Raw genomic sequence first — 21794 nt, 5'->3', positions numbered from 1 at the left:
TTAAAAACCCACAAACACAAACCCTCTTTATTACAAGAAGCACATACACATTGCAATTGCTGTAGGGCTCCCCGCCATAGCCTCATCGAAATATCATACACGAGAAGTCCTGCTGTCGCTGCAATGACGTGATTACTCTTGCTTTGAAGCAATGCTGCCAGGCCTCCTGTAAGCTTGCTAGTTATTAACTAATTACTTTGATTTGTGGGACTTTCTTCGGAGGTGGTTGTAGCTCTGATGTGGTTATAAATGCCTTCCAGCTCTTCATAAATAGGTGGCAGCTGCCTTAAGGAAAAGAACTGAACACAGCTCAGCACAGACCTGTGCCACTGCTGGACTCTGGTGATCTGCGTGTCTCTCTAGGCTGCAGCTACACCAGAAACTGATTCTGACAGTAGATTCTACAAAAAACGAGCAACTGCTTCCCTGCAGCCTGGGGTTTATAGCAGTGAGGCCCCGTGCAAGTATTCCCTTGTCCTTTTCAGCCCCACACAGAAACGGCAGTAACTTGCCCTGCCCTCCTGGGAGTTGTTCATGTTACCGAATTTCGCCAGCTGTGATAAAATACATCCGGACATTAAGGGAGCCGGGCCTTGTGAGGATACACCCAGCCTCAGGTGACAGTCTGATGGGCACGTGCAGTGGGAGGAGGTCATGTACCAGAACGGAAATGGGAGGCAGGTGATGGCAGGACAGTCGTGTTGCCCCATGGCTTTTGTTACGGCCTATTTAAAACCACCCACTCCTGATCCAGCAGTCTGACAGTGGTGAATCAGAGGCTCAGGATGCTGACGTTAATATAAAACAGCGATCCTCGGAGGTGGCTCCCAATACCTTCTTTGCACGGTATCTAATACAAACACTGCATGAGGAAATACAGGCATGACCTTTGTCTTCTGTACTCCAAGAATTTGATAAAGCTTACGTGGAACTAAACCACACAAGTTCCTAGATACAACGTTCCTTAATTGTAGGAGAAATTCAGGCTTCTCCTTGCTACCTTTGAACTCTGGCGTAAATCAAGGACCCCTAGCAGTACAGCAGGCAGAGTTCAAGCAACTGGAGGACTGTGCATAAACTGAGGTCGGTGATGCTGCAGCAGTTCTCGTGCTCACTACCTCGCTGCCTTAAACCACAACACATTGCACCCACGATCTATTTCCTGACTGCCCAAGAAATCAGCTTTTAATTTCAGGCCGTGCATCTTACAGTTTGTTACCAGATGTAAAAGTGCCCAAGGAATAAAGCGCTAAGAAACTATCCCATTACTGATTTTTTAGCCGCTAACTTGGCTGAAGTGTTTCCTCCTTCTCTCCATCTCTCCATGTCAAAGAAAGTCACCAATAACACGAAACGGTCACTGCTCCCTCTGCACAGACGGAAAGGAACGACGCTGGAGCTGCCCACCCACAGCGCTGTAGACGTTTCGCTGTAGGGCCCTACGCCCCCCGGAGTCACGCCGCCCCCCGGAGTCACGCCGGCAGGACGCACTGCTCGGCCAGCGGGTGGCAGCCCTCGTACTCCTCCAGGTGAGGGTCATCCAGGTCGCCTCTGTCACCGTGCTCGGTGGAGGCCGGCTGGCCCCACGGGGGACCAGTAGTCCTCACGCACACACAGTGGCTGCCCCTCGAACCAGGTCGGTACAGCTTCCGAGGGACTCCAGTCCAGTCTCTGTTCACTCCCCCACTAAGGATGGAAAATTAAAATAGATTACAACTCAAACCCCTGAAAACGCGTCCAGCAAATTGAGATTCATCAGATAAAAACCAAGACAACCTGGGAGAGTTAGAACTAACAATACACTCGCTGAAGCAGACTTTGCTCCCAACAGCAAACATCCACAGCTCTCTGATACCTTTTTATTGGCCGTGCTTCAGAAACCTGAACCTGGTTTCATCAGTGCTGCTACATGCTCTCACCCTTCTGGGAGCAACCAGCTTCTGCTTCCCACGTTTCTACTGCTGGGAAAGGAATCCTAGCCTTATGTAGCACAGCGTGTCTAATGGCAAAATGCCTTTTTTGGGGTAGCTAATTGCTCACAGATAACCACACGTCATCTTCTGTGCCGTGACTGAACACAGTGATTTTGAGAACTAGGGCAAAACAACAACAACAAAAAGCTCAATTACTTCCACAACTACTTCACAGTATCTCTTTATGGGCCAAATCCTGCCTGTTCCCCTAACTACTACATTTTAAGCCTGTAAACTCTTACACAAGAGACTGCCACGCAGCACCCATCCCAACGCTGCACTCACGCTTGTTCACGCACAGAAGCGGATGCCCCCAGGTGCACAGTGCTACGGGTGTACCGAAATGGAGACTAAGCATTGTGCAACGTGCTCTGTGTAATTATTTCATCTTCAAACAAAATAGTCCGTAAACTGAGAGAGCAATACAACTACATAGGCCAAGCAGGAAACGACCACTCAAAGCTCAACCTAATTTTTATGTGGTTTTAAGTGAAAACTGTTGTGGCAGTAGCCCATTTCACAGGTTGTGAAACTGAAAACCACCAGCTAATCCTTGCAGTCCTGCTCAAATGCAGCAGACAGTCCTAGTGGGATTTCTGTCCTGTTTTTCTGAGAACAGAAGGATCACGTGCACACGTGGCAAATTCTGAAACTCGATTCCGATTCCAGCATGTGTGACAGAAGAGTTTTTGCCTCAGAAATCAAATTCCTAAAAGTACTAATGATTTGGATTAAACTTTATTTTCCTTTTACCCGCTCACCAGCCCAGTGAGCAGAGCTCCTCTCTCCTGCCTCCCATTGGAGAACATTTTTGCCAGCCCAGCCTACACCTCTGTGCAACTCCAGACTGTGTGGAGGCTCGCAGCGGCTGCTGGACTGGCAGAGAAAAGTCTAGTGACTCCAATTCACACAGCAGCAGTGGCTCAACCTGGCACAGGGAGAGCGGCACCGCTGCTCCTTGCAGGTTGGCAGCCTGAGGAGTGCAGACAGGGGAAGGGACCCTGCCCAGCGTATCCCAGCCATGCCAGCACTCACACATTAGGACCAACCTATGCCCTTCTGCGGTGGCTGCAGGAGCTGGGACATCTCCCTGTGCAACTCCTGCTAGGAGAGGCAATAACAAAGCTCAGGGCATCCAAAAGAAAGGGCAGAAATGCTCTGCTCCAAAGGGTCCAAGCATGATGGCAGGAAGGCAGAGTTTACCTCTGTCTGGAGCACCAGAATCGGCTGCCCTTAGCAGAGCTCCATTCAGAGTTGCAGGGTGGAAACTGCTGCTTCCTCTGCTCGCTTTCTGCTTGGAACTTCAGAGCTTCCTCAATCGCCGCCTCAGCCTGCCTTAAGGCTTCTGTTGGTGCCCCATTTTCATCATAGAATCTGCCCACCAGCTTCCCTGGGAGAGAAGATCAATTAAGACCATCGTGTTGCCAGGCAAGGAAAATGAATAGATCTGTTTTTAAAAAAAATGTGTTATTTAAAGATAAAGAAAGGAGGATCTTGCCATGGCCCAATTTTAAAACTGAAGTGAGCTTACATCCCTTCCATTCTTGCATCACACAGCAATTTATTAATAAATCCACGCAGAACAAGCTTAGTTAGACACAGGCTCATTAAAGATCAGAAAGTCAATGCCATCTTCAGCTGCAGAGCCCAGAAGGCTTTCCCCCACCCATGCACCTCATTCCCCAAAATAGTTCCCTGCACTGCTGCTCCTACAGTCTCCTGAGTCCTGCTAATTTCAGTGCTCGCAGCACTCGCTCCATGCCTTTTGCTCAGCAGAGACACCCAAAAGCAGGGCAGAGGGCTGTAGCTGACAGCCCAGGGCAGGAAAGCGGTTAAGCGTCGCCTTAGCAGAAAGTGGGCCTCAAACCAGGTCTGGTTTAGGCGCAGCTCCAGCTGCCCGCTCCCAGGTTTCAGTCTGCTGGTCTCCACAGCCCCCTGCACCACAGGGAGAAGACCCTCGCCAAGGTTGGACACGCCGATGAACCCTGGTGCTACGCAGCGCCCCGTCCCCCCGGGCCTGCCCTCGCCGCGCTGCGGCCTGCCCTCGCCCGCCTGCTCTCCTCCACGCCCGTTTCCCTCGCGCGTGCTCCCCCCGGCCAGAACCACCTACCTACGGGGTCATAGTTGTGGCCGTAGAAGGACAGCCAGCTCTGGATGGCGAGCAGCTCGCCCGGCGACAGCGCCGAGACGTCGTCCACCAGCCCCGCCTGCGTGAAGTCGCCGGTGGCAAACGCTCTGGTGGCATCGCGCCCTGCGAGGGAGGCGGGCGGGCGGTGAGCCCCGCGCCAGCCCCTGCCACCCCCCCCCCCCCCCCCGAGCCCCCTGGCAGGCCCCAGCCAGGCCCAAACCCAGCCCCCGCGCCAGCGGTACCTGCGAGGCCGCTGTAGGCGCCGCCGGGGCCGTAGTGCCTGCGGCCGCGTTCCACGTCGAAAACGCGGCCCAGCACGGCGAGGTAGAGGCCGGGCTCGCCCGCCGCCCCGCGGTACCGGGCCAGCTCGGCGGCGCTCAGCAGGCGGCCGCGGGACGGCAGCAGCCAGGCGCGGGGATCGAACCCGCGGCCCAGCAGGCAGGCGGCCCCCAGGCACAGCAGCGCCGCCGCCGCCGCCGCGCCCCGCCGCATGGGGCCGCGCCCCCCCCCCCCCCCTCCCGCCGGCCGGGTCACGTGTCCGCCACGGGCGCGCCCGACGCTTTCACGACACTTTCCTCGCCGCACGGCAGCGTGGCTGACGGCAGCGTGGCTCGCGCGGTGCCCACGTGGGGGGGGGGGGGGGGGACGACACACACGACAGGGGACGGGACGCAGCGGTGCTCCCCGCGGCTCCGCTTTACGGCGAGTGTCGCGCCGCGCGGCCGCACCGTGCCTTTCCGGGGCGGGGCGGGGCGGGGCGGGGCTTTGCGGCGCCGGGTGTCGCTTGGCGGCAGTGTGGCGCGGCCGCCGCCGGCCGGGAGCTGACAGGTGCGGCGGGCCGGGAAGTTGCTGACTAAGCCGGGCCGGGCGGAGCCGGGGCGGTCGGCGGCCAGAGGAGGGAGAAGGAGAAGCGGCTCTGCCGAGCGTCGGGTCGCGGCGTCGGCGACTCCGAGGGGGCTCATGGGGACGGCGGCGAGCCGCAGCAGCGAGGAGGAGGAGGAGGGGGGCGCCGAGGAAGGCATGGAGGGGGTGGCCGCCGCGTCTCAGCCCGGCGCTCCCTTCCCGCCCGGCGCCGCCGCCGCCAGCCCGGCGCCGCCGCTGCCGCCGGCCGAGGTGCTGCTGGACCAGGCCCGGCTGCGGGAAGCCACGGCGCGGCTGCGGGAGGCGGCGCTGCCCGAGTCGCTGGTGTCGCGACACCACAGCACGCTGGTGCGCTGGCTGGAGGAGCGCCTCAGCCGCGGCGACGAGGCCGTCAGCCTGGAGCAGTTCTGCGAGGTGCTGGAGAGCGTCTCCCGCCTGGCGGCCGGCTCCCGCGGCGAGAGTGAGGAGGTGAGGAGGCGGCGGCGGCGGGGGGGGCCAGGCCTCTGCCCGGGCCGGGGGCGCTGCGCGGGGCGGAGAGCGCTGCCCCCGAAAGGTCTGCCCGCTCGGGGCGGTGGGGCAGGGCCGGCGGGAAGGGTGGCGGCGGGAAGCCCCGGGGCGGTGCTGGAGGTGGCTCTCCCTGAGCCGGGGGGGTCTTCCCGGGCCCCCCGTGTGGGTGCGCTGGCGCCGGGGCCGGGCAGCGGGGTCGGTGACGCGGCCGTGGAGACCCCGGTCGCCCGTGCCTGGTAACCGGGGCAAGGCCAGACCGGAGGGCTCGGCAGCAAGGTTAAAGAAGTGGCTGCCGCTGCTGATAAGCAGGCTGTTAACTTATTTTTTTAATTAATATTTATCTGTGCCTGTTTTTAGCGATCGTACTCAGCAGCCACTTTTGAATAAAATGGTTATTTACAGCAGTGTTTCTGCTGTTGCCGCCGCTAGTGCCGCTGGTGGTAGCGCGGGTAGGAAAGTGTGTACAAGGAGTTTCTCTGAAAATGCTTCCTAGTGGTATCAGCAAGTCAAAGTTTACCAGGCTTGATTTTATTGTTGCTTTTCGAAATCGGCATTGAAATTGTCAGGAATCCCGCTACTTCTGTAAAATGAGAGTTTTGGAAAACTTGTAAGAACGAAATGTAACAGAGTCACCCCTCCACAGACAGAAGGTCGTAAAGTAAGGTTTTGGTGGTAGAGGAGAGTACAGTTTCCTTTCTGCTGTGGGAAGAGATATGGAGAACCTAACATCTAGAACATCTAAGCTTTCGCTTTGCTTTCTAGCTGGCATTGAAAAGGCAGTAGAATACCCTGTTGGGCATTTCACACTCAGTTGAGAAAGTGGTTGTGTCTGAATTTCTTCCTGCTTGCAGTTCCCGAGTGTCACCAGTGACTTTCTTCTGTCTTTGTATTGCTCCCGAATAGCAGAGTAATGTGGTAAACTGTTAAATCACACACACGCTCCTTGAAATCAGTGCTGATGTATTAACCAGACTCCTGGATACTGGAAAGAGGTTAATGGTTTGTACAGATAGGTAGTTTGTACCAAACTTTTAAGTACCTTGCTAAAATGCTGCCTCCATTTCCAGTTCCTTTACAAGAGCCGGTAACGAACACGTCTTCGTTTGTAGTGGTGATAAAAGTGAAATTAGTACATCAGGGTTCTTTCTGTTGGTACAAACAACTGAGCTTTGCGGGCTGCAGAAACATTCTGAGGATTGTCTGTATTGAACATCCTCCTCTGCATGATGATATAGTTGTTCTAGTTTTGGTTTTTTTTTTCCTGCTCATGGGAGCACGGAGAAAACTTGTCAAAGGATTTATCATGGTACAGGTCTGTGGTCACATCTCGTCTGTCCTGCAAAGCTGAGATGTTGGGAGTTGTGTGGAAACCCTTGATGTCGTTGTTTCTGTAGCTGGCGCTGGCCCATGGGCTGCAGTATTTTAGGTTTCCAGGATGTATTTTACACTGATGAGAAGCGAGTTTGTAGGTGGCAAGTCAGTAGGTTTCACTTTTTAATGTTTAGTTTGTGCCAGGGAGGATTCTGAAAGTTTTGATCTGCCCATTAAGCTTTTCGGTTCTCAGTGTGGGGCTTGTGAACACGTCCTTTGAATGCTTTACGGGCAAAGTGAACCTCTGTTAAATGCAAAGTCTCTTTTCTACATGAATCGAACCTCTGAATCCTTCTCTATTGGTTAGCGCTTCAGCAGCCGTCACGTGATGTGTCCAACTGTCGCGTGAAGCCTTAACGCTGCCGTTGTGCTGAGCGCGGAGGGTGAAGTACAGAGTTTTCCTAAGTCACACTTCGGATACTCTGTCCTGCTGTCCGACTCCTGAGCGGTCTGTGAGATGAGGGGGTGATCTTTCCACGTGCCGTGTTTCCTAGTGATCACCTTGGCCGTCATTTCCCAGGAAAGATGTTTCTTTTGTGTTCCTTCACGTTCAGGGTTGAACTGGGTAGGAGGCGTGCGGACTTAACGCCTTTATTTAGGAGCAGAATGCAGCTGGGTAAAGCTGCTACTGCGTCTGTATCGTGTCCCGGTCGTGAACACAACCCAAAAGTTCCGAGTACAGGTTTACATACTGGTTTTGTTTCTTTTTTTGCTTACACCCCTGTTGCACAGGGCAGCTTGTGTGAGCAGTGGCAATTGTGTACGGTTTGTGTCAAATATAGAGCCTGAGTTCTTCTGAACAGTCAGAAACCAATTTGAGAGTTCTAAGGTTGGTGCAATCTCCTGAGATCATAGGAAGAGTTTAAAAATAAAAAAAACCCAAAATACTGCATTAAGGTGCAAAGAAAAGCATATACGTGTCAATCTCTCCTTATGTGAAAGTATAAGAAATTGGTCTGAAGCAGCTGTCAGCTGGTCCAGCCTTGTTGTCTTGCGCGTGGTCTGTTTTCACTAGTAACGCCACAAAACTTGCTCGCTTGTTCACCTCGTGTCTTCATAATTGCTCAGTTTGACTTCAAATATGAGGAGAAAACGCCATAACGGCAGGAAGGGCATGGTACGAAACTGCGCGTCGAGTTGTTTTGGCAACTGAGTTATGTTTGTTAAAATTAATGTTAAAAAACCCAAATGTGTTCCTGTCCTCAAGCAAAGGTCTTGGTTTTTCGCTTTGCCATCTACCTGATGCCCAGCACGGGTCATCTGAGGTGGCTGTGGTACCTGCTGGGTGCCCAGCCCTGGTCCTCTTTGCTGCTGAGAAGAGCTTCCCTGGAGGTGATGGCTGCCAGCAGGGTTCAGCTCTGCGTTTAACAAGGCTTCATAAAACCGCCTGGCCAAAACTCAGCGCTGTGGCACAGGAGCACCGGTGGAGCTGGAGTCAGCTGAAGTACGGCATTTCGCTTCTGTTGTCTTCAGAGGACTTTGCTCTCATTTAAGTGGTGTAATTATGTCATGGTTAATTGGCAGGTTATTTTGATCTAATCCTTTTGGATTATGTCTCTCAAGGATAGTGCATTTAGTGGTACATCAAGTACCATTAAAGGCGCTATCAAGTTTGATAATCAGGTAGCAAACCGAGAGGTTCAGGCAGAAGCTTCCTCCCCAGCAGCAGTGGGTCCTTGACTGCCAGGCGCTTGGGAGATGGTCTGTTCTGAGAGGCCAAATTTCCTGGGCTCTGTAGCTGCCCTCGACATACCAAATTCAGGGCCAGGAGACTGAAGTCTGGCTTGTAAAGAAGTGTCTTTTGGAAGTGCATTCCCAATTTATATGAAAGAAGTAGGTGCTCCTGAAATACTGCATTTCTTTTTGGGGTACGTTCAGGGTTTTTTAGCAATTGAACAGAAGTTTTTTTTCAAAAGTAAATGTGATTGTGAAAATGTAGCTTTTTTTTTTTTTTATAGTAGTGTGTCACTGGATCATGACTCCTCTGAAGTGGCTCATTGAAAAAAATTTGATGTTTATGAGCTTGGTTCTCTTTTATAGGCTTAGCTGAATAGAAGTGTCTTGTACTTTTGTAAGTACAAAGATGTGAAATCCATAGCTGAGAGTTAGTTTCTATACATGCTCAACACAACTGTTTTTGTTAGAAATAGATATTAACGTCAAAGTAAAGCTGGCAATGGTTCCCTTCAATAAGAAGAAATAATCTTTTCTCTCTCCATTGTTTTCACAAATACTTTGACAAACTATGTTAAACTGATATTTCGTGTAGGAGGACAGTATATGGAAGGAAATACACAATTAAAAATATATTGGTTTAAGGACACTTTCTTGAATAAAGAAAATATTTAAAACCTGAAAGAATTTGAGTGGATGCAGCGTGAGATGGATGCAGCGGTGATGAGTAACGGAGGGTGTGGCTTTGGGAACTAACTCGCCCTTGAATGGAAGAGCTTTTTGGTGTTCTTCTGTGAGCCCCTTCTCCGCAGACCCCGATGTGGGTGGATGGGTGCTGCTGATTCCCTGGTGTAGATGACGTGCTGTCTCCACCTAAGCGTAACTGCAGTTGACTTCTACAGGAGGGCAGTGCAATGCCCTAAAGCTTGCTAAAGGCTGCAGATTGCCAGCCAGGCTCTCTCCTGCTGTCAGGAGTTCAGTACTATGGAAAACGGTTGTTTTGATTTGTATTTAACGGTGTTACAATGTTTACCAGTAGGGCTTCTAGGAAACGCCTTGAATTTCTGCTTGAGGTGAATATGCTGAAGTAAAAATTTCTCTCTCCATTCCTCTTCAGGCCTTTGCACAATTTGATGCTGAAGGAGATGGCACCGTAGATGTGGAGAATATGCTGGAGGCTCTCAAGAATTCTAGTGGAGCTAATCTTCAGGGGGAGCTTAGCCATGTAATCAGGCAACTGCAAGCTTGTTCGCTGGTTCCAGGTAGGAGAACAGTGACAAAACAAACGGTTTCCCAAGTCCTGCCCTATGTAAGGGGTGCTGCTTCAATAAACTGCTTTAGTAGTGTTGCTTGTCCTAATCTTGCCAAAACCATACTCCAGGTCATTCTTGCTCCTCTAGTATCAAACAAGTGAAGTTGCTGTAAATTTAAAATTTCCCATAATTACATCCAGCTAACTTACTTTCATAAATAACCAGTATTTTCTTCTCTGTGTGACTGAGGAGCTTCTTATCCGTGTTTGGTTTATCTCACCAATGGAAAACAGTGAGTGCCTAGCTAAGGCAGTCTTGTACTTGGTAACTGGAGGAATAAATCCTCCGTTGAGTCTGTTTCAGGTGATGAGTCATGTACTTTATTATTATTAGTATATTGTTACTCGGCGTTTGAAATCCTGTTAAACAATTCATATTTTATAGCATATAGTTTGGAAAGTGTTAGTTTCCAGAATTTGCTTTCTGGGATGAGTATCAGTTGCTGGCGTTCCTCCCAAGATTTGAGGATAAGTGGCTAAAGGGGATTTGCCTGAGAGGATCAGACAAGAAGTGTTAGAATTGGCTAATGGGCAAGTCAGAGGAGAGTACTTATGGGATAGTGTTCTATGCATCTGAATGCACTGTGGTTCAGAGTACTGCTGTTCAGGAGCTGGAATTTCTTACCAAGTCGGTGGAAAGCATTAGGCACCTCTTTGGGAATAATCCACAATGCCCAAGTGAGATGCCCAGCGTCGCGCAGGGTGACTGATGCGAGTACACCAGCTCGTTAGCTGAGCAGCAGCTGTTCCACTTAGATATTGAAGGTAAGGGTTTGGAACTTCGGAGACAGCAAAATACATGTAAGAACTAAGCTTTTTGGTAATTGTTTTGAACCCCTTCAGGCGTTTAAAAGTAACTGGCAAAAATATTTGCCTGCACCTTTTGCAGTCCTGCTGTAAAGGCTGCAAACTTGAGCTACTTCATGTGGTGGAAGGTAGTTCCAATGTTGCTTAATTTGGATTTACCTATAAAAAGTTGTAGCGGGGGAAAATAACGACTTGATCAAGTTGCAACAAAGATAGAAATAATGTCTCCTTTTAGGTTTTATTGATATATTTTCCGAATCGAAAGAGCGTCTTGGTCTTCATGCTTCAATGATACTGAGATTCTTGCACCGGAATCGGATTTCTAGTACTGCCATCCCTTACCCAGTGTTGGAGTACTTCAACAACATCTGTACTATGAGGTCTTCTGTATTGAAGGACTCTTTAGATCGACTTCTCCTAAAAGAGAGAGGTATGTAATGTCTTCTGGTTTTTGTTGGGTTTTTTTTTCAGGATGGTAGTGTCACCGTAGCTTGAAGACTAGATTACAGATAAAATAAAAAGCTTTCTTTACTGTTTAACAGGCATGACTTTCTACGTAGTTGATCTGCATGCTTCTGTGGTGGTGGTGTTGGTTTTTTGAGGAACATAAATTGATTTCCTAACTATCTAGCAACCTGAGTAACACACTGGGATGCCTTTCGTCTTTCTCCTGACCTGTTTCATAATGAGGATTACTGATTTGTGATATTATCTATTCAGTCAAATATCTCCAGTAGTTGCTGGAAACTTAGTTTCCGTGTGAAGCTGAATGTTTTCTGAATTTGATTGTTCAGTATTAAAAAATGATTTATTGTTTTGGGGTGGAGGTAGTGGATCTTTTACTGTATTTCAGGTGGGACTGTCCTGGTGGTCTCCCTAGAGGGATGGCTCCTTTTCTTCACAGCTTGACTTGATGTTTTCAGATCTCTGCACTTCTTTTGAAATAGATCAAATTACTTGGGGAAACAGTCTGCTTTGGCCCTTCCCTAGAACAGCTGAATTGAGGTTTTCTCCACTGTATTTTACTTTTTCCTCTCATCTGTTTGTATTTGGGCATAACAATAATAAAGCACTGATGAGGCCAGTAATGAAAGGAGGAGATAAAGGCTATTGAGCTCCAGGTGGAGTAGGTGTTTTCATACTGCAAGTGGTTGACTAAGATTACTGCATTTGATCTGAAATGAAACTTTGCTGTCTTCTAGTTTGTCAGAAACAGTTCTTCAGGAGCTATGTTCTGTGCTAACAAGTGAATTTATACGAGATGGTTATTACAAAGGTTTAACAATTTTCAAAACAAGCAAAAGAAGAGTGTTACGAGTGATTTCTTTTCTTTGAAGAGTACCCCAGCGACCTGAATGGTAATCAGGAGTTGGACAAACTGAAGTCTGTCACAAAGTGCTATACTCACATAGAAACCTCATCCAATTCTGCTGATATTGACAAGATGACAAATGGAGAAACTACATCCTTCTGGCAGTCGGATGGGAGTGCTCGCTCACATTGGATACGGTGAGTGACACAGCAACACACAGCTGAGTTTTGGGGTAGTTAGTCCTTAGGTCTACAGCCAGGGGGGTGGTGTGCTGGGTTGACCCTGGCTGGGCACCTGCTGCCCTCCAAAGCCGCTCTATCACTGCCCTCCTCAGCTGGACAGGGGAGGGAAAATGTGATGAAAGGCTCGTGGGTCGAGATAAGGACAGGGAGATCACTCAGTAATTGCTGTCATGGGCAAAACAGACCCATCCTGGGGAAATTAGTTTAATTTATTAACAATCAAATCAGAGTAGGATGATGAGAAATAAAACCAAATCTTAAAACACCTTCCCCCTACCCCTCCCTTCTTCTCAGGCTCAGTTCTGCTCCTGATTTCTCTGCCTCCTCCCCCCCAGCAGTGCAGCGGGATGGGGAGCAGGGGTTGGAGTCCGTCCATCACACGTTGTTTCTGCTGCTCCTTGCTCCTCACACTCTTCCCCTGCTCCAGCAGGGGGTCCCTCCCACGGGCTGCAGTTCCTCACGCGCTGCTCCAGCGTGGGTCCCTTCCACAGGGTGCCGTCCCTCAGGAACAGACGGCTCCAGCGTGGGTCCCCCGCGGGGTCACAGGTCCTGCCAGCCAACCTGCTCCAGCGCGGGCTCCACTATCCACGGAGCCACAGGTCCTGTCAGGAGCCTGCTCCAGCGTGGGCTCCACTATCCACAGAGCCACAGGTCCTGTCAGGAGCCTGCTCCAGCGCGGGCTCCACTATCCACGGAGCCACAGGTCCTGTCAGGAGCCTGCTCCAGCGCCGGCTTCCCACGGAGTCACAGCCTCCTCCGGGCACCCACCTGCTCCGGCGTGGGGTCCTGCTCGGGCTGCAGGCAGATCCCCGCTCCACCACTAACCTCCACGGGCTGCAGGGGCACAGCCTGCCTCACCGCGGTCTTCAGCACGGGCTGCAGGGGCATCTCTGCTCCGGTGCCTGGAGCTCCTCCTGCCCCTCCTGCGCTGACCTGGGTGGCTGCAGGGCTGTTGCTCTCACACGCCCTCACCCCTCTCTCCAGCTCCAGTTGTGCAGCTTTTTCCCCTCTGAAATACATCATCCCAGAGGCGCCACCAGCGTCGCCGATGGGCTCAGCCTTGGCCAGCAGCGGGTTGGTCTGGGAGCCAGCTGGCCTTGGCTCTGTCCTTCATCTCACAGAAGCCACCCCTGTAGTCCCCTCTGCTACCTTGCTGCAGAAGCCCAATACAGGTGTAATTGAAAAAGATTGCAGCATTGAGTGACAGACGAATATAGTTGAAAGTAGAAGGCATTAATATCTACGTAAAGTTTAAAGGTGTAACCCCCAAGTAAAAGTGTTCGCCTCTAAAACGCGTCCAGCTTCCACGCTGACACATGCCCTTGTTTTGTAGCCCAGCTTTCCAAACTGTATTACATCTGTAATGTAATATGTATTCCAAAATGTATTACATCTGCAGTGGTTAGTACTTGAATAGAAGCACTTTGCCACTGTGTATAAAGTTCCATGAAACATGAAACAGAAATGCTTCATGAAACAGAAATGCTCAGTGTTTTTTCAGTAGTAGATCTAAGAATGTATACTTTAAAAAAAAAATCATCTCATTGTGTTGATTATTGACACCACATTTTTATTCTTGAGGAACGAATTCTCAGTTGAAAAGCTGAACAATAGAGAATTCCACAGTCTCGCTATCAGAGCTGACTGTCTTTTAAGTCAATTACAAGTTTCTAACAGGTTGGTAACGCCTGGGAAGCATTGGGTAATTTGCAGCGGATATATTTGTGTTTGTAGAAGTGGAAACTGAGCGAAGCTTAGCTAAAAGTGAAGTGCTTGGCTTATCTTCTTTTGCAAGAACTGTTTTATCTTCTTTGCTTTGCAGTTTAAAAATGAAGCCAGATGTTGTTTTGAGACATCTGTCCATTGCGGTGGCAGCTAATGACCAGAGTTACATGCCACAGCAAGTCACAGTGGCGGTGGGAAGGAATGCCAGCAGTCTTCAGGAGGTCCGAGACGTTCACATTCCAAGCAATATCACTGGCTACGTAACACTGTTGGAAAACGCTAACATTAGTCAGATGTGTGAGTCAATACAGATACCGTTGGTATATTGTTTTGCTGCTTTTTTGAAGGTGAAATTTGGGGTAGATCGTACAGCGATGTGTTGAAATGTCAGTCTTTAGAGCAGAAACCTTTGGCCTTGTCCTTTTGATTGTAGTTTATTTGCTGGTCTATAAGAGTCTTCTGAGTCTTTCTCATGGCATCTGTCTAACTTGGGCTAAGGGTTGAAGAGCAAGAATGACTAATGATGCAGTTTTAGCCTCTCAGTTTGAAGGCACAGGGCAATTTTAAAATATCTTTGCTTGCAGAGTGAAAGCATATGTTGGATAATAGTATCTAGCAAAAAATCTGCTTCTGAGCAACTTTTTTTTTTTTTTTGGTGGCAAAACTGAAGTTGGTCAGATGATTTTTGTAAAGCGGGTTTTGTGCTAAGAATTTTTAAGTAGCGTTATTTTTAAGTCTGGGAGATCTGTGGGTGCTGTGTTGGAATCAATCAGAAGAAAGCTGCTCCTTCCTCAGATAGTTCCTGCAGCTTCAGAAATGTTGTCCCTCCGGTTCAAATAGGCAGTTTTCACTAAGCTGAGCTTTCACTGCCCCAGAAGTGGGCAGCAAGGATGGTGTTCCTCAGAAGTAACTAGGACAATGTTAGCTCTGCAAAACAGTCAAGAACTTAGGTGAAATTTTTTATGTAATTAAAAAATTTGATTTTAGGCTTCACTCTTTTCCCCTATGTTCTCCACTACCTCTCCCAAGATAATTCCTATGTATGTGGGTAAAAAGGTACTGGTGAAATAATCTATAATCTATTTTCCACTTTGAGGGTCTTTTTACTACTTTTTTTCCTAGTTTCTAGCTGTACAATATGTAATGGATCACAAAGGCTAAATTTTCCATATCAGAGGGTGCACGATGAAGAAACACAAGGATATAGCTGTCTACGTGGGAGTACTGTTACATATCTGCTGCTGGCTTTCTGAGAGGTTTTGCAGTCATCGTTGTTTTGAATATCTGGATTCTTCTAGCTCTAATCCAGTAGAAGAAAAGGGGAAAAAAATATCTATTTTGTGTTTTGACAGATGTACAGATAAACATCAAACGTTGCCTTAGTGATGGATGTGACACCAGAATCCATGGGCTCAGAGCTGTGGGTTATCAAAGGGTCAAGAAGGTGGGCGTCTCTGTGTGCGATGCCTCCGCGATCTGGTACTGGTCTCTGCTGACCTCTCTGGTAACAGCTTCCATGGAAACAAACCCAGCCTTCGTTCACACTATTTTACAAAATACTCAGTAAGTACCAAACTTCCACGAGGTGTGACTTTTATTTGTTTTTTTAATTTACTTATGTAATACTTTCAGCTTAGTAAACTAATCTACCTCCTGTAACTGGTTTCTACTCCCTCCATTAAGGTGTTTAAACATCTTTTTAGCTATCACACTGTTTGAATGTTGGTACTTCTCTTTTATCTATTTGTACGTACTGGAACAAGTGTAATTCTCCTAAGCCAGGGCTGAACAGCCACTGAAAAATATGGGGTTTACCTATCCTTTGTCTTGTAATATTTTTGAGAAGCCTAGAACTAATTATTTTTCTTTGTTTATTAATTATAAGTTTTGGAGACCCTTCCATTGTGAAAGGAGCTTAATTAGGCTTAATTTTCAGCAAATGTTTGCTTGTGTCATGTCTTGTCGTGCATTACATGGGATATAGTCGGGTGTATGCAATATCTCTGTGCAGAAGTTTGTTTGTGGTGATTAGCCATTTTCTGTGTAACATTTCCTTGTTTGACTGCCAAACACTTCTACTCGATGACTTGAGGGACTGGAATCCTGATAAAATTGCCACACACCCACATCAACTTTTATATAGCTTAGTTAGCATGATGCCACCACTAAAGAGCACTAAAGTCATAAGGTTAATGAATACTCTAGGCTAAAGTCCATTAAGCCTGTCCTTAATTTGTGTCGTCTATGAAACTTCTAAAGTTTAGATAACTTTTTACTTGCTTAGATCTGAGGAAGGTTCGTAGTTCCGAGCTTTACTAAAACTGAGAACCTTCAGTCTTGCTACGGTTTTGCAGTTTGTTAGAAGTACAACGTGGATCCTGAGCTAATAAAGCCTAAAAAAGTTACGAAAGGGAAATCTTGACTAACAAGAAATAAAGGAATTACAAATTCAGTGTTTGGAATTATAAAGTGAGAACCCAAGCTTTAGTGTTGGATAGGATGACTTTGAAGAAAGCACTTAATGATTCCTGTTTTCAGGGATTATTACATTATCTTAGGAAATCAAACAAAAATTCTCATCTGAGCTAACAGGTTTCTCTCTTAGTTTCTGTAGTTGTTCTGAAAGAATTTGAAAGCAATTTTCTCTTTATTAACAGGCTCTTACTCAATCCTAGAACTATTTAAAATGAAGCAGTATTTGGACACTAAGCTGTTAGTAATACTGTCACAGATTTAGTTCAAAACCCCTTGATTTATTTGTCTCATTAAATCTTGAAATCATGAGGCTAAGATTCAAGATTACCTAGCAGTCGTTGAACTCGCCCCACCCAGAATGCAGTACTGGGTTTGTCTTTTGAACAGATTGTCTGTGCCAATAGATTTTCTGCATTCAGAATCTATTTGTAGAGACCTACTCAAAAAAACCCATGAAGATTTAAATGTCTAATTTATTTTAGAAGGCTGTTTTCTCTGATTGTGCCTGGTTTTCTGATGTTCTATTCTGTCCCTTTTACTAGGAAAGCACTGCAACACATGCCACCTCTATCCCTAACACCAGGCTCTACAGATTTTTCAAGCTTCTTATCTCCAAATGTTTTGGAAGAAGTCGATAGCTTCCTTATAAGAATAACAAGGTGAGATTGTGTTGATGTATTTTGTTGTAGTGGAAAATGGTTCAGAAGGATTTGTACAGCAAGTATCTCTCACCTACTCCTTTTTTTCTGTATCTTGAAGAATTCAAAGACGTTTAGAAACAGGCACCTTAGACTTTTTTTTTTCCCATGTGAGCATTATTTGACTTTATTTAAAAACAGTGTCCTGAGTTTTCTTTTCATACTGTTGTTTTTTTTTCCCTCCCCAGTTGTTGTACTACTCCAGAGGTTGAACTTACACTCTTGGCCTTTGCCTTAGCCAGAGGGAGTGTCGCTAAAGTGCTAAGTTCCCTTTGTACAGTCACTGATCATCTGGACACTCCATACAAGGCTTCATCCCTTATTGCTTCCATGGCAACAGTTAGACAGAACCTGCTGCATAAATACGGTAAATGAAGAATTGTTGGATCCTTTACTGTACATACGTAAGACAACATGCAGCTTTGAGTTGTTTTACTTGTCCTGCTGGGGTTTGAAATGATACAAGCCTTCTGTTACCCAGAAGATAGCCTGTGAAGCTGGACTGCCTCGAAAGCTGATGATTAGATCAGCTTTCTGTGATCTAAGAGTTGAACCAGGTGGCATCATCTTGAGGGAGAAAATGTGAACTTCGTAGCTAGTGTCCCCTATCAACACGGTGATAGTGTTTGTATTGTATAAAAGGCAAATGGCAGCAAGGATTTTTATTCTTCCAATAACACGTTTTTTGTGTGTTTAGCCGCAGTCAGTTGTCTCTCTTGGAGGCATGTCCACAAATTTAAGATGTGTTTTAAATGTAATGTCATCAGCATCTATTTACAGTTCTTCTATTTTCACTTTTATACAATTAATCTGAGCATGTCCTAAGCGTAGAGCTGGGCATGGTCTGACATAAGGCAGTAAGATTTTGCTGTATCCACCGTACCTGTCTGATAAATCTGTGTTTTCTCAGGTGTCAACTTCTGAGATTATCATTAGTATCTCACGAAGAATTTTTCCCTTTGTTTGCCTTTTAATATGTTTTTTGTCAGGACATTTTGGCTTGTGCCAGAGAATACATTAATTATTTTGTATTATCAGTAATTAGTTTCAAAAGTTTTGAAAATTGCTTCATTTTTCCCCAGAGTAGCTGCTGCTTTTTGCAAGACAAGAGTGGTATTTCATGTATTGTGAATCCTAAAGTGTGCACACAGTTGAAGGAACATTAGTTGTCACGATTTTTATTGTCCTTCTGTCTGTATCTGAGACTCGAGCTATTTTAGATCAATGTATCTTTTATACCCCAGTTTCTTCCCCCTTTTTTTTTTTTGTCTGACAATGGTAGGAATCTTAGTGTTGTAATTTTTTTCATTTGTTTTCTGTGTGAAGAACTTAAAACTGGAAAATAAGCTTTCTATTTTATGAATTTGATAAACCTGTTGATTTTCTTACTTAGGAAAACCATTACGACTAACTTTGCAAGCATGTGATGTAAAGGGAAAAGAAGATAAATCAGGGCCTGAAAACCTCCTTGTAGAGCCATGGACTGGGGATGGTAAGAATCTGGACTTAAAATCCAGAGTATTCGACCAGACACAAAGGCTGTTAACAAGGCTGTGGTCCTGTAGCATATGTATTGGATAATACTCAACAGTTTCATGACATGGAAGATCTGTAATTAAAAACCAAACCTGTAAACATGTAAATTCTGTTTTACAATAAGGTGAATTTCTCAGGAGCCACTTTGTTGTCAAAACAAACCAAACAAACAAAAGATTGGATTTTGGGGAGAATTATTCATACTCTACATGGAAGTGAGCAATGAGCTGTCACAAAGAAATTACTCTAGAGCACATTTTGTGGGTTGGAGTCATGAATCATAAACTGCTCGTTTCCCAAATATTAGTGGAGAGATATGGTACAAATCATGGAAATTTTCACTGGTTTCGTGTAACTATTAATTCTCCTTTAAAGCCCGTGTTTGTTAATGCAATGTTTTTGTGCTGGATACAACATAAAGAGATTTGTGTTCCTTGACCTCCTTTTTAAGTGAAATGCCACCTAATCTTTTTTGAAAAAAAAAGATGTATTGTCTTATGCTGCCGGTAAATGAAAGCTATTATGATAGAAAATGAGGCACATTATAAATGCTTATTTTACCCCTTCTTTTGCTTATGTTTATTGTTTGAGTTTGCTTAGTTTGTGGATTCTCTGGGTTTTGTTTTATGGATCGCAGCCTGAGGAACAGGGAGTTATGTCAGTGAACAGAGCCATAAGCCAAAGGAATATTTGGGAGTCACTAGTAAACTTCAATAGGGAAACAGTCTTGAAATAGCTGTAGATGCGTTCTCTGTAGAAACACTGGCTGGAGACACCTGTGTGCACTCTGGGAGCATGTAACAACACAGAATCACAGAATCATTCAGGTTGGAAAAGACCTTTGAGACGATCCACTCCCACCATCAACTCTACTCTGCCAAGCCCACCCCTAAACCGTATCTCCAGGCACCAAATCCAAAGGACCTTTATCAGGGATGGTGACTCAACTCCCTCCCTGGGCAGCCTGTTCCAATGCCTGACAACTCTTTCAGTGGAAAAGTTTTTCCTAATGTCAAGCCTAAACCTACCCTGGTGCAGCTTGAGTCCGTTCCCTCTTGTTCTATCATAAATTACCTGTGAGAAGAGGCCAGCACCCACCTCTCTACAATGTCCTCTCAGGCAGTTGTAGAGAGCAATAAGGTCTCCCCTCAGCCTCCTTTTCTTAAGACTCAATAGCCCCAGTTCCCTCAGCTGCCCTTCATAAGACTTGCTCTCTAGGCCTTTCACCAGCTTTGTTGCCCTTCTCTGCGCTCTCTCCAGCACCTCGATGTCTGTCTTGTATCGAGATGCCCAAAACTGAACACAGCACTCGAGGTGCGGCGTCACCAATGCCGAGTACAGGGGGACGATCACCTCCCTGCTCCTGCTGGCCTCACTATTCCTAATACAAGCCAGGATGCCATTGGCAGTTTTGGCCACCTGGGCACACCGCTGACTCGTATTCAGCCACTTGTCAGCCAACCCCCCCAAGTCCCTCTCTGCCGGGCAGCTCTCCAGCCTCTCCTCCCCAGCCTGCAGTGCTGGGGGGGGGGTTGTTGTGACCCGAGGGCAGGACCCAGCACTTGACCTTGTTGAAGCTCACGCAGTCGGCCTCAGCCCATCGATCCGGCCTGCCTGGGTCCCTCTGCAGAGCCTCCCTGCCCTCCAGCAGGTCAACACTCCCACCTAACTTGGTGTCGTCTGCAGAGTTACTAAGGGTGCCTTCTAGCCCTTCCTCGAGATCACTGATGGACGTGTTAAACAGGAGTGGCCCCAGCACTGACCCCTGCAGAACACCCCTTGTGACCGGCCGCCAGCGGGATTTAACTCTATTGATCGCCCCTCTCTGGGCCTGGCCCTTTTACCCAGCACAGCGTATGCTCATCCAAGCCGTGAGCAGCCAGAATATGATACAATCTTTTTTTAGTTGTTGTTTACTCTTTTATTTGGAAATATTTCCTAATGAGCATTTCACTAGAAAAGCATAGTGGTTTTATTTCCCCCTTTTAGTCCACAGTCTTAGTGTTCTCCTTCAGCTTGCACTGGCAGTCCTTCCAACCTCATTCCTTCCCACTGTTGCTTTAGGTTTTCTTACTGAAACTGGGAAGACCAGAGCAAGTATCATTCTTTCTACTGGAACGGAATCCTCATTTCAAGTGACACAAATTAGAATAAAGGTATGTAGTTCATCTGTGCTTTTCAAGTAGAAGGCTTGCTTTTTTCCCTAATGGTAGAGTTGAATTAGATTTTCTTTTTTTTTTTTTTTTTTTGGTGTGAACTGAAATTTTAAAGTAGTCTTATTTGAGACTTATTTTGGGGTTTTACTTTTATGTAGGTCACTTAAGGAAATGGAGGTCTTAAATTGTTTCAGGGTACCAAAAGCATGTAGTAAAGACATTTATTTTCTGTTGTTTTTGTCTGTATCTTGTAGTATACTCAAGCCAATGAGCCTTAGGTGTATGGTTTCTCTCTAAAGAGTGTAGATTTATTTGTAGGATTATATACCTTATACTTAAAATGATTTTTCAACTCTGTGAATAGCAGATTTCAAGATACAGCATGTGAGTTCAGATTAAATGTAGGGTCTTTCAAATTCTTTTTGGAGACATCAGTGTAATTTGAACACTTGGCACAATTTTTCTGGGTTAAAAGTAAGATCTTGTGACTAAATCTCATGGCAGGACAAAACTTCAGTGAGATTTCTGCAGCTGAATTTGTTTATTTAAGGCCAAGCAGTAGTTTAATTCCTGGAGCAAGGATGCATATTTCAATGTGAAAGAGAATTAAATGCGGATGGACTTCTGTAAATCCTGATTGGACCTGGAGAGGCAGCTCGGCTGTTTAGCGGTGTAGTAGTACTGGGATACATAATTTTAGTTTCATTTATTTTTTTCAAATTAAAAAGTATACAAAATTAGAGTGAGAATTAGTATGTGGAGCATAGTTAACGTTAGGGTGCTAGCAGTGATAAATGTAGCAAATACTAATCATGTACGTGATCCTGATTCAGTGAGTTACAAAAGTTTTTATAACATTTCTCTCAAGTGTGTTTAGTTTTTCTTTAGGTAAAAAGTACAATTCCAGAGATCAGTTTTGTCAGTATTTAGTTGCTCTCCATAATTTTCTTTTTCCTGTGAAAACAACACCTTTTATTGTCAGCTTTTGAATATATTGCTCTGGGTTTGTTCTTTTAG

The 21794-nt window shown here is 46.6% G+C and overlaps 2 protein-coding genes across 2 annotated transcripts in view; one reads left to right on the top strand and one right to left on the bottom strand.

Moving 5' to 3' along the window:
- Nucleotides 1-1319: 1319 nt before the first annotated feature.
- On the bottom strand, nt 1320-4593 carry CYB5D2 (cytochrome b5 domain containing 2). Its single transcript, XM_086475184.1, has 4 exons — nt 4344-4593; nt 4084-4224; nt 3177-3363; nt 1320-1686 (listed from the first exon to the last, which is right to left on the bottom strand). The coding sequence occupies exons 1-4, from the start codon at nt 4591-4593 to the stop codon at nt 1473-1475; spliced, it is 792 nt and encodes a 263-aa protein (XP_086331310.1). The 3' UTR covers nt 1320-1472.
- Nucleotides 4594-5061: 468 nt separating this feature from the next.
- ZZEF1 (zinc finger ZZ-type and EF-hand domain containing 1) overlaps nt 5062-21794 on the top strand; it is a 60512-nt gene continuing 43779 nt past the window's right edge. Inside the window, exons 1-10 of the mRNA XM_086475451.1 lie at nt 5062-5430; nt 9632-9776; nt 10869-11063; nt 11971-12142; nt 14010-14209; nt 15265-15475; nt 16930-17046; nt 17274-17452; nt 18479-18577; nt 20686-20777. Of these exons, the coding sequence (XP_086331577.1) occupies nt 5062-5430; nt 9632-9776; nt 10869-11063; nt 11971-12142; nt 14010-14209; nt 15265-15475; nt 16930-17046; nt 17274-17452; nt 18479-18577; nt 20686-20777 (1779 nt within the window). The remainder of the gene's footprint in view (nt 5431-9631; nt 9777-10868; nt 11064-11970; nt 12143-14009; nt 14210-15264; nt 15476-16929; nt 17047-17273; nt 17453-18478; nt 18578-20685; nt 20778-21794) is intronic.

The sequence above is a fragment of the Leptosomus discolor genome, chromosome 18, assembly GCF_034619465.1.
Source record: "Leptosomus discolor isolate bLepDis1 chromosome 18, bLepDis1.hap2, whole genome shotgun sequence".
Classification (NCBI taxonomy): Eukaryota; Metazoa; Chordata; class Aves; order Leptosomiformes; family Leptosomidae; genus Leptosomus; species Leptosomus discolor.
This window is presented reverse-complemented; position numbering and strand designations above follow the sequence as displayed.

Coding starts and splice junctions, on each gene's coding strand:
- CYB5D2 (XM_086475184.1), bottom strand. CDS start 4,593: ATGCGGCGGGGCGCGGCGGCGGCGGCGGCGCTGCTGTGCCTGGGGGCC. Junction 4,225..4,343: donor CGCCTACAGCGGCCTCGCAG/GTACCGCTGGCG, acceptor CCTCCCTCGCAG/GGCGCGATGCCACCAGAGCG. Junction 3,364..4,083: donor CCACAACTATGACCCCGTAG/GTAGGTGGTTCT, acceptor CTTCTCTCCCAG/GGAAGCTGGTGGGCAGATTC.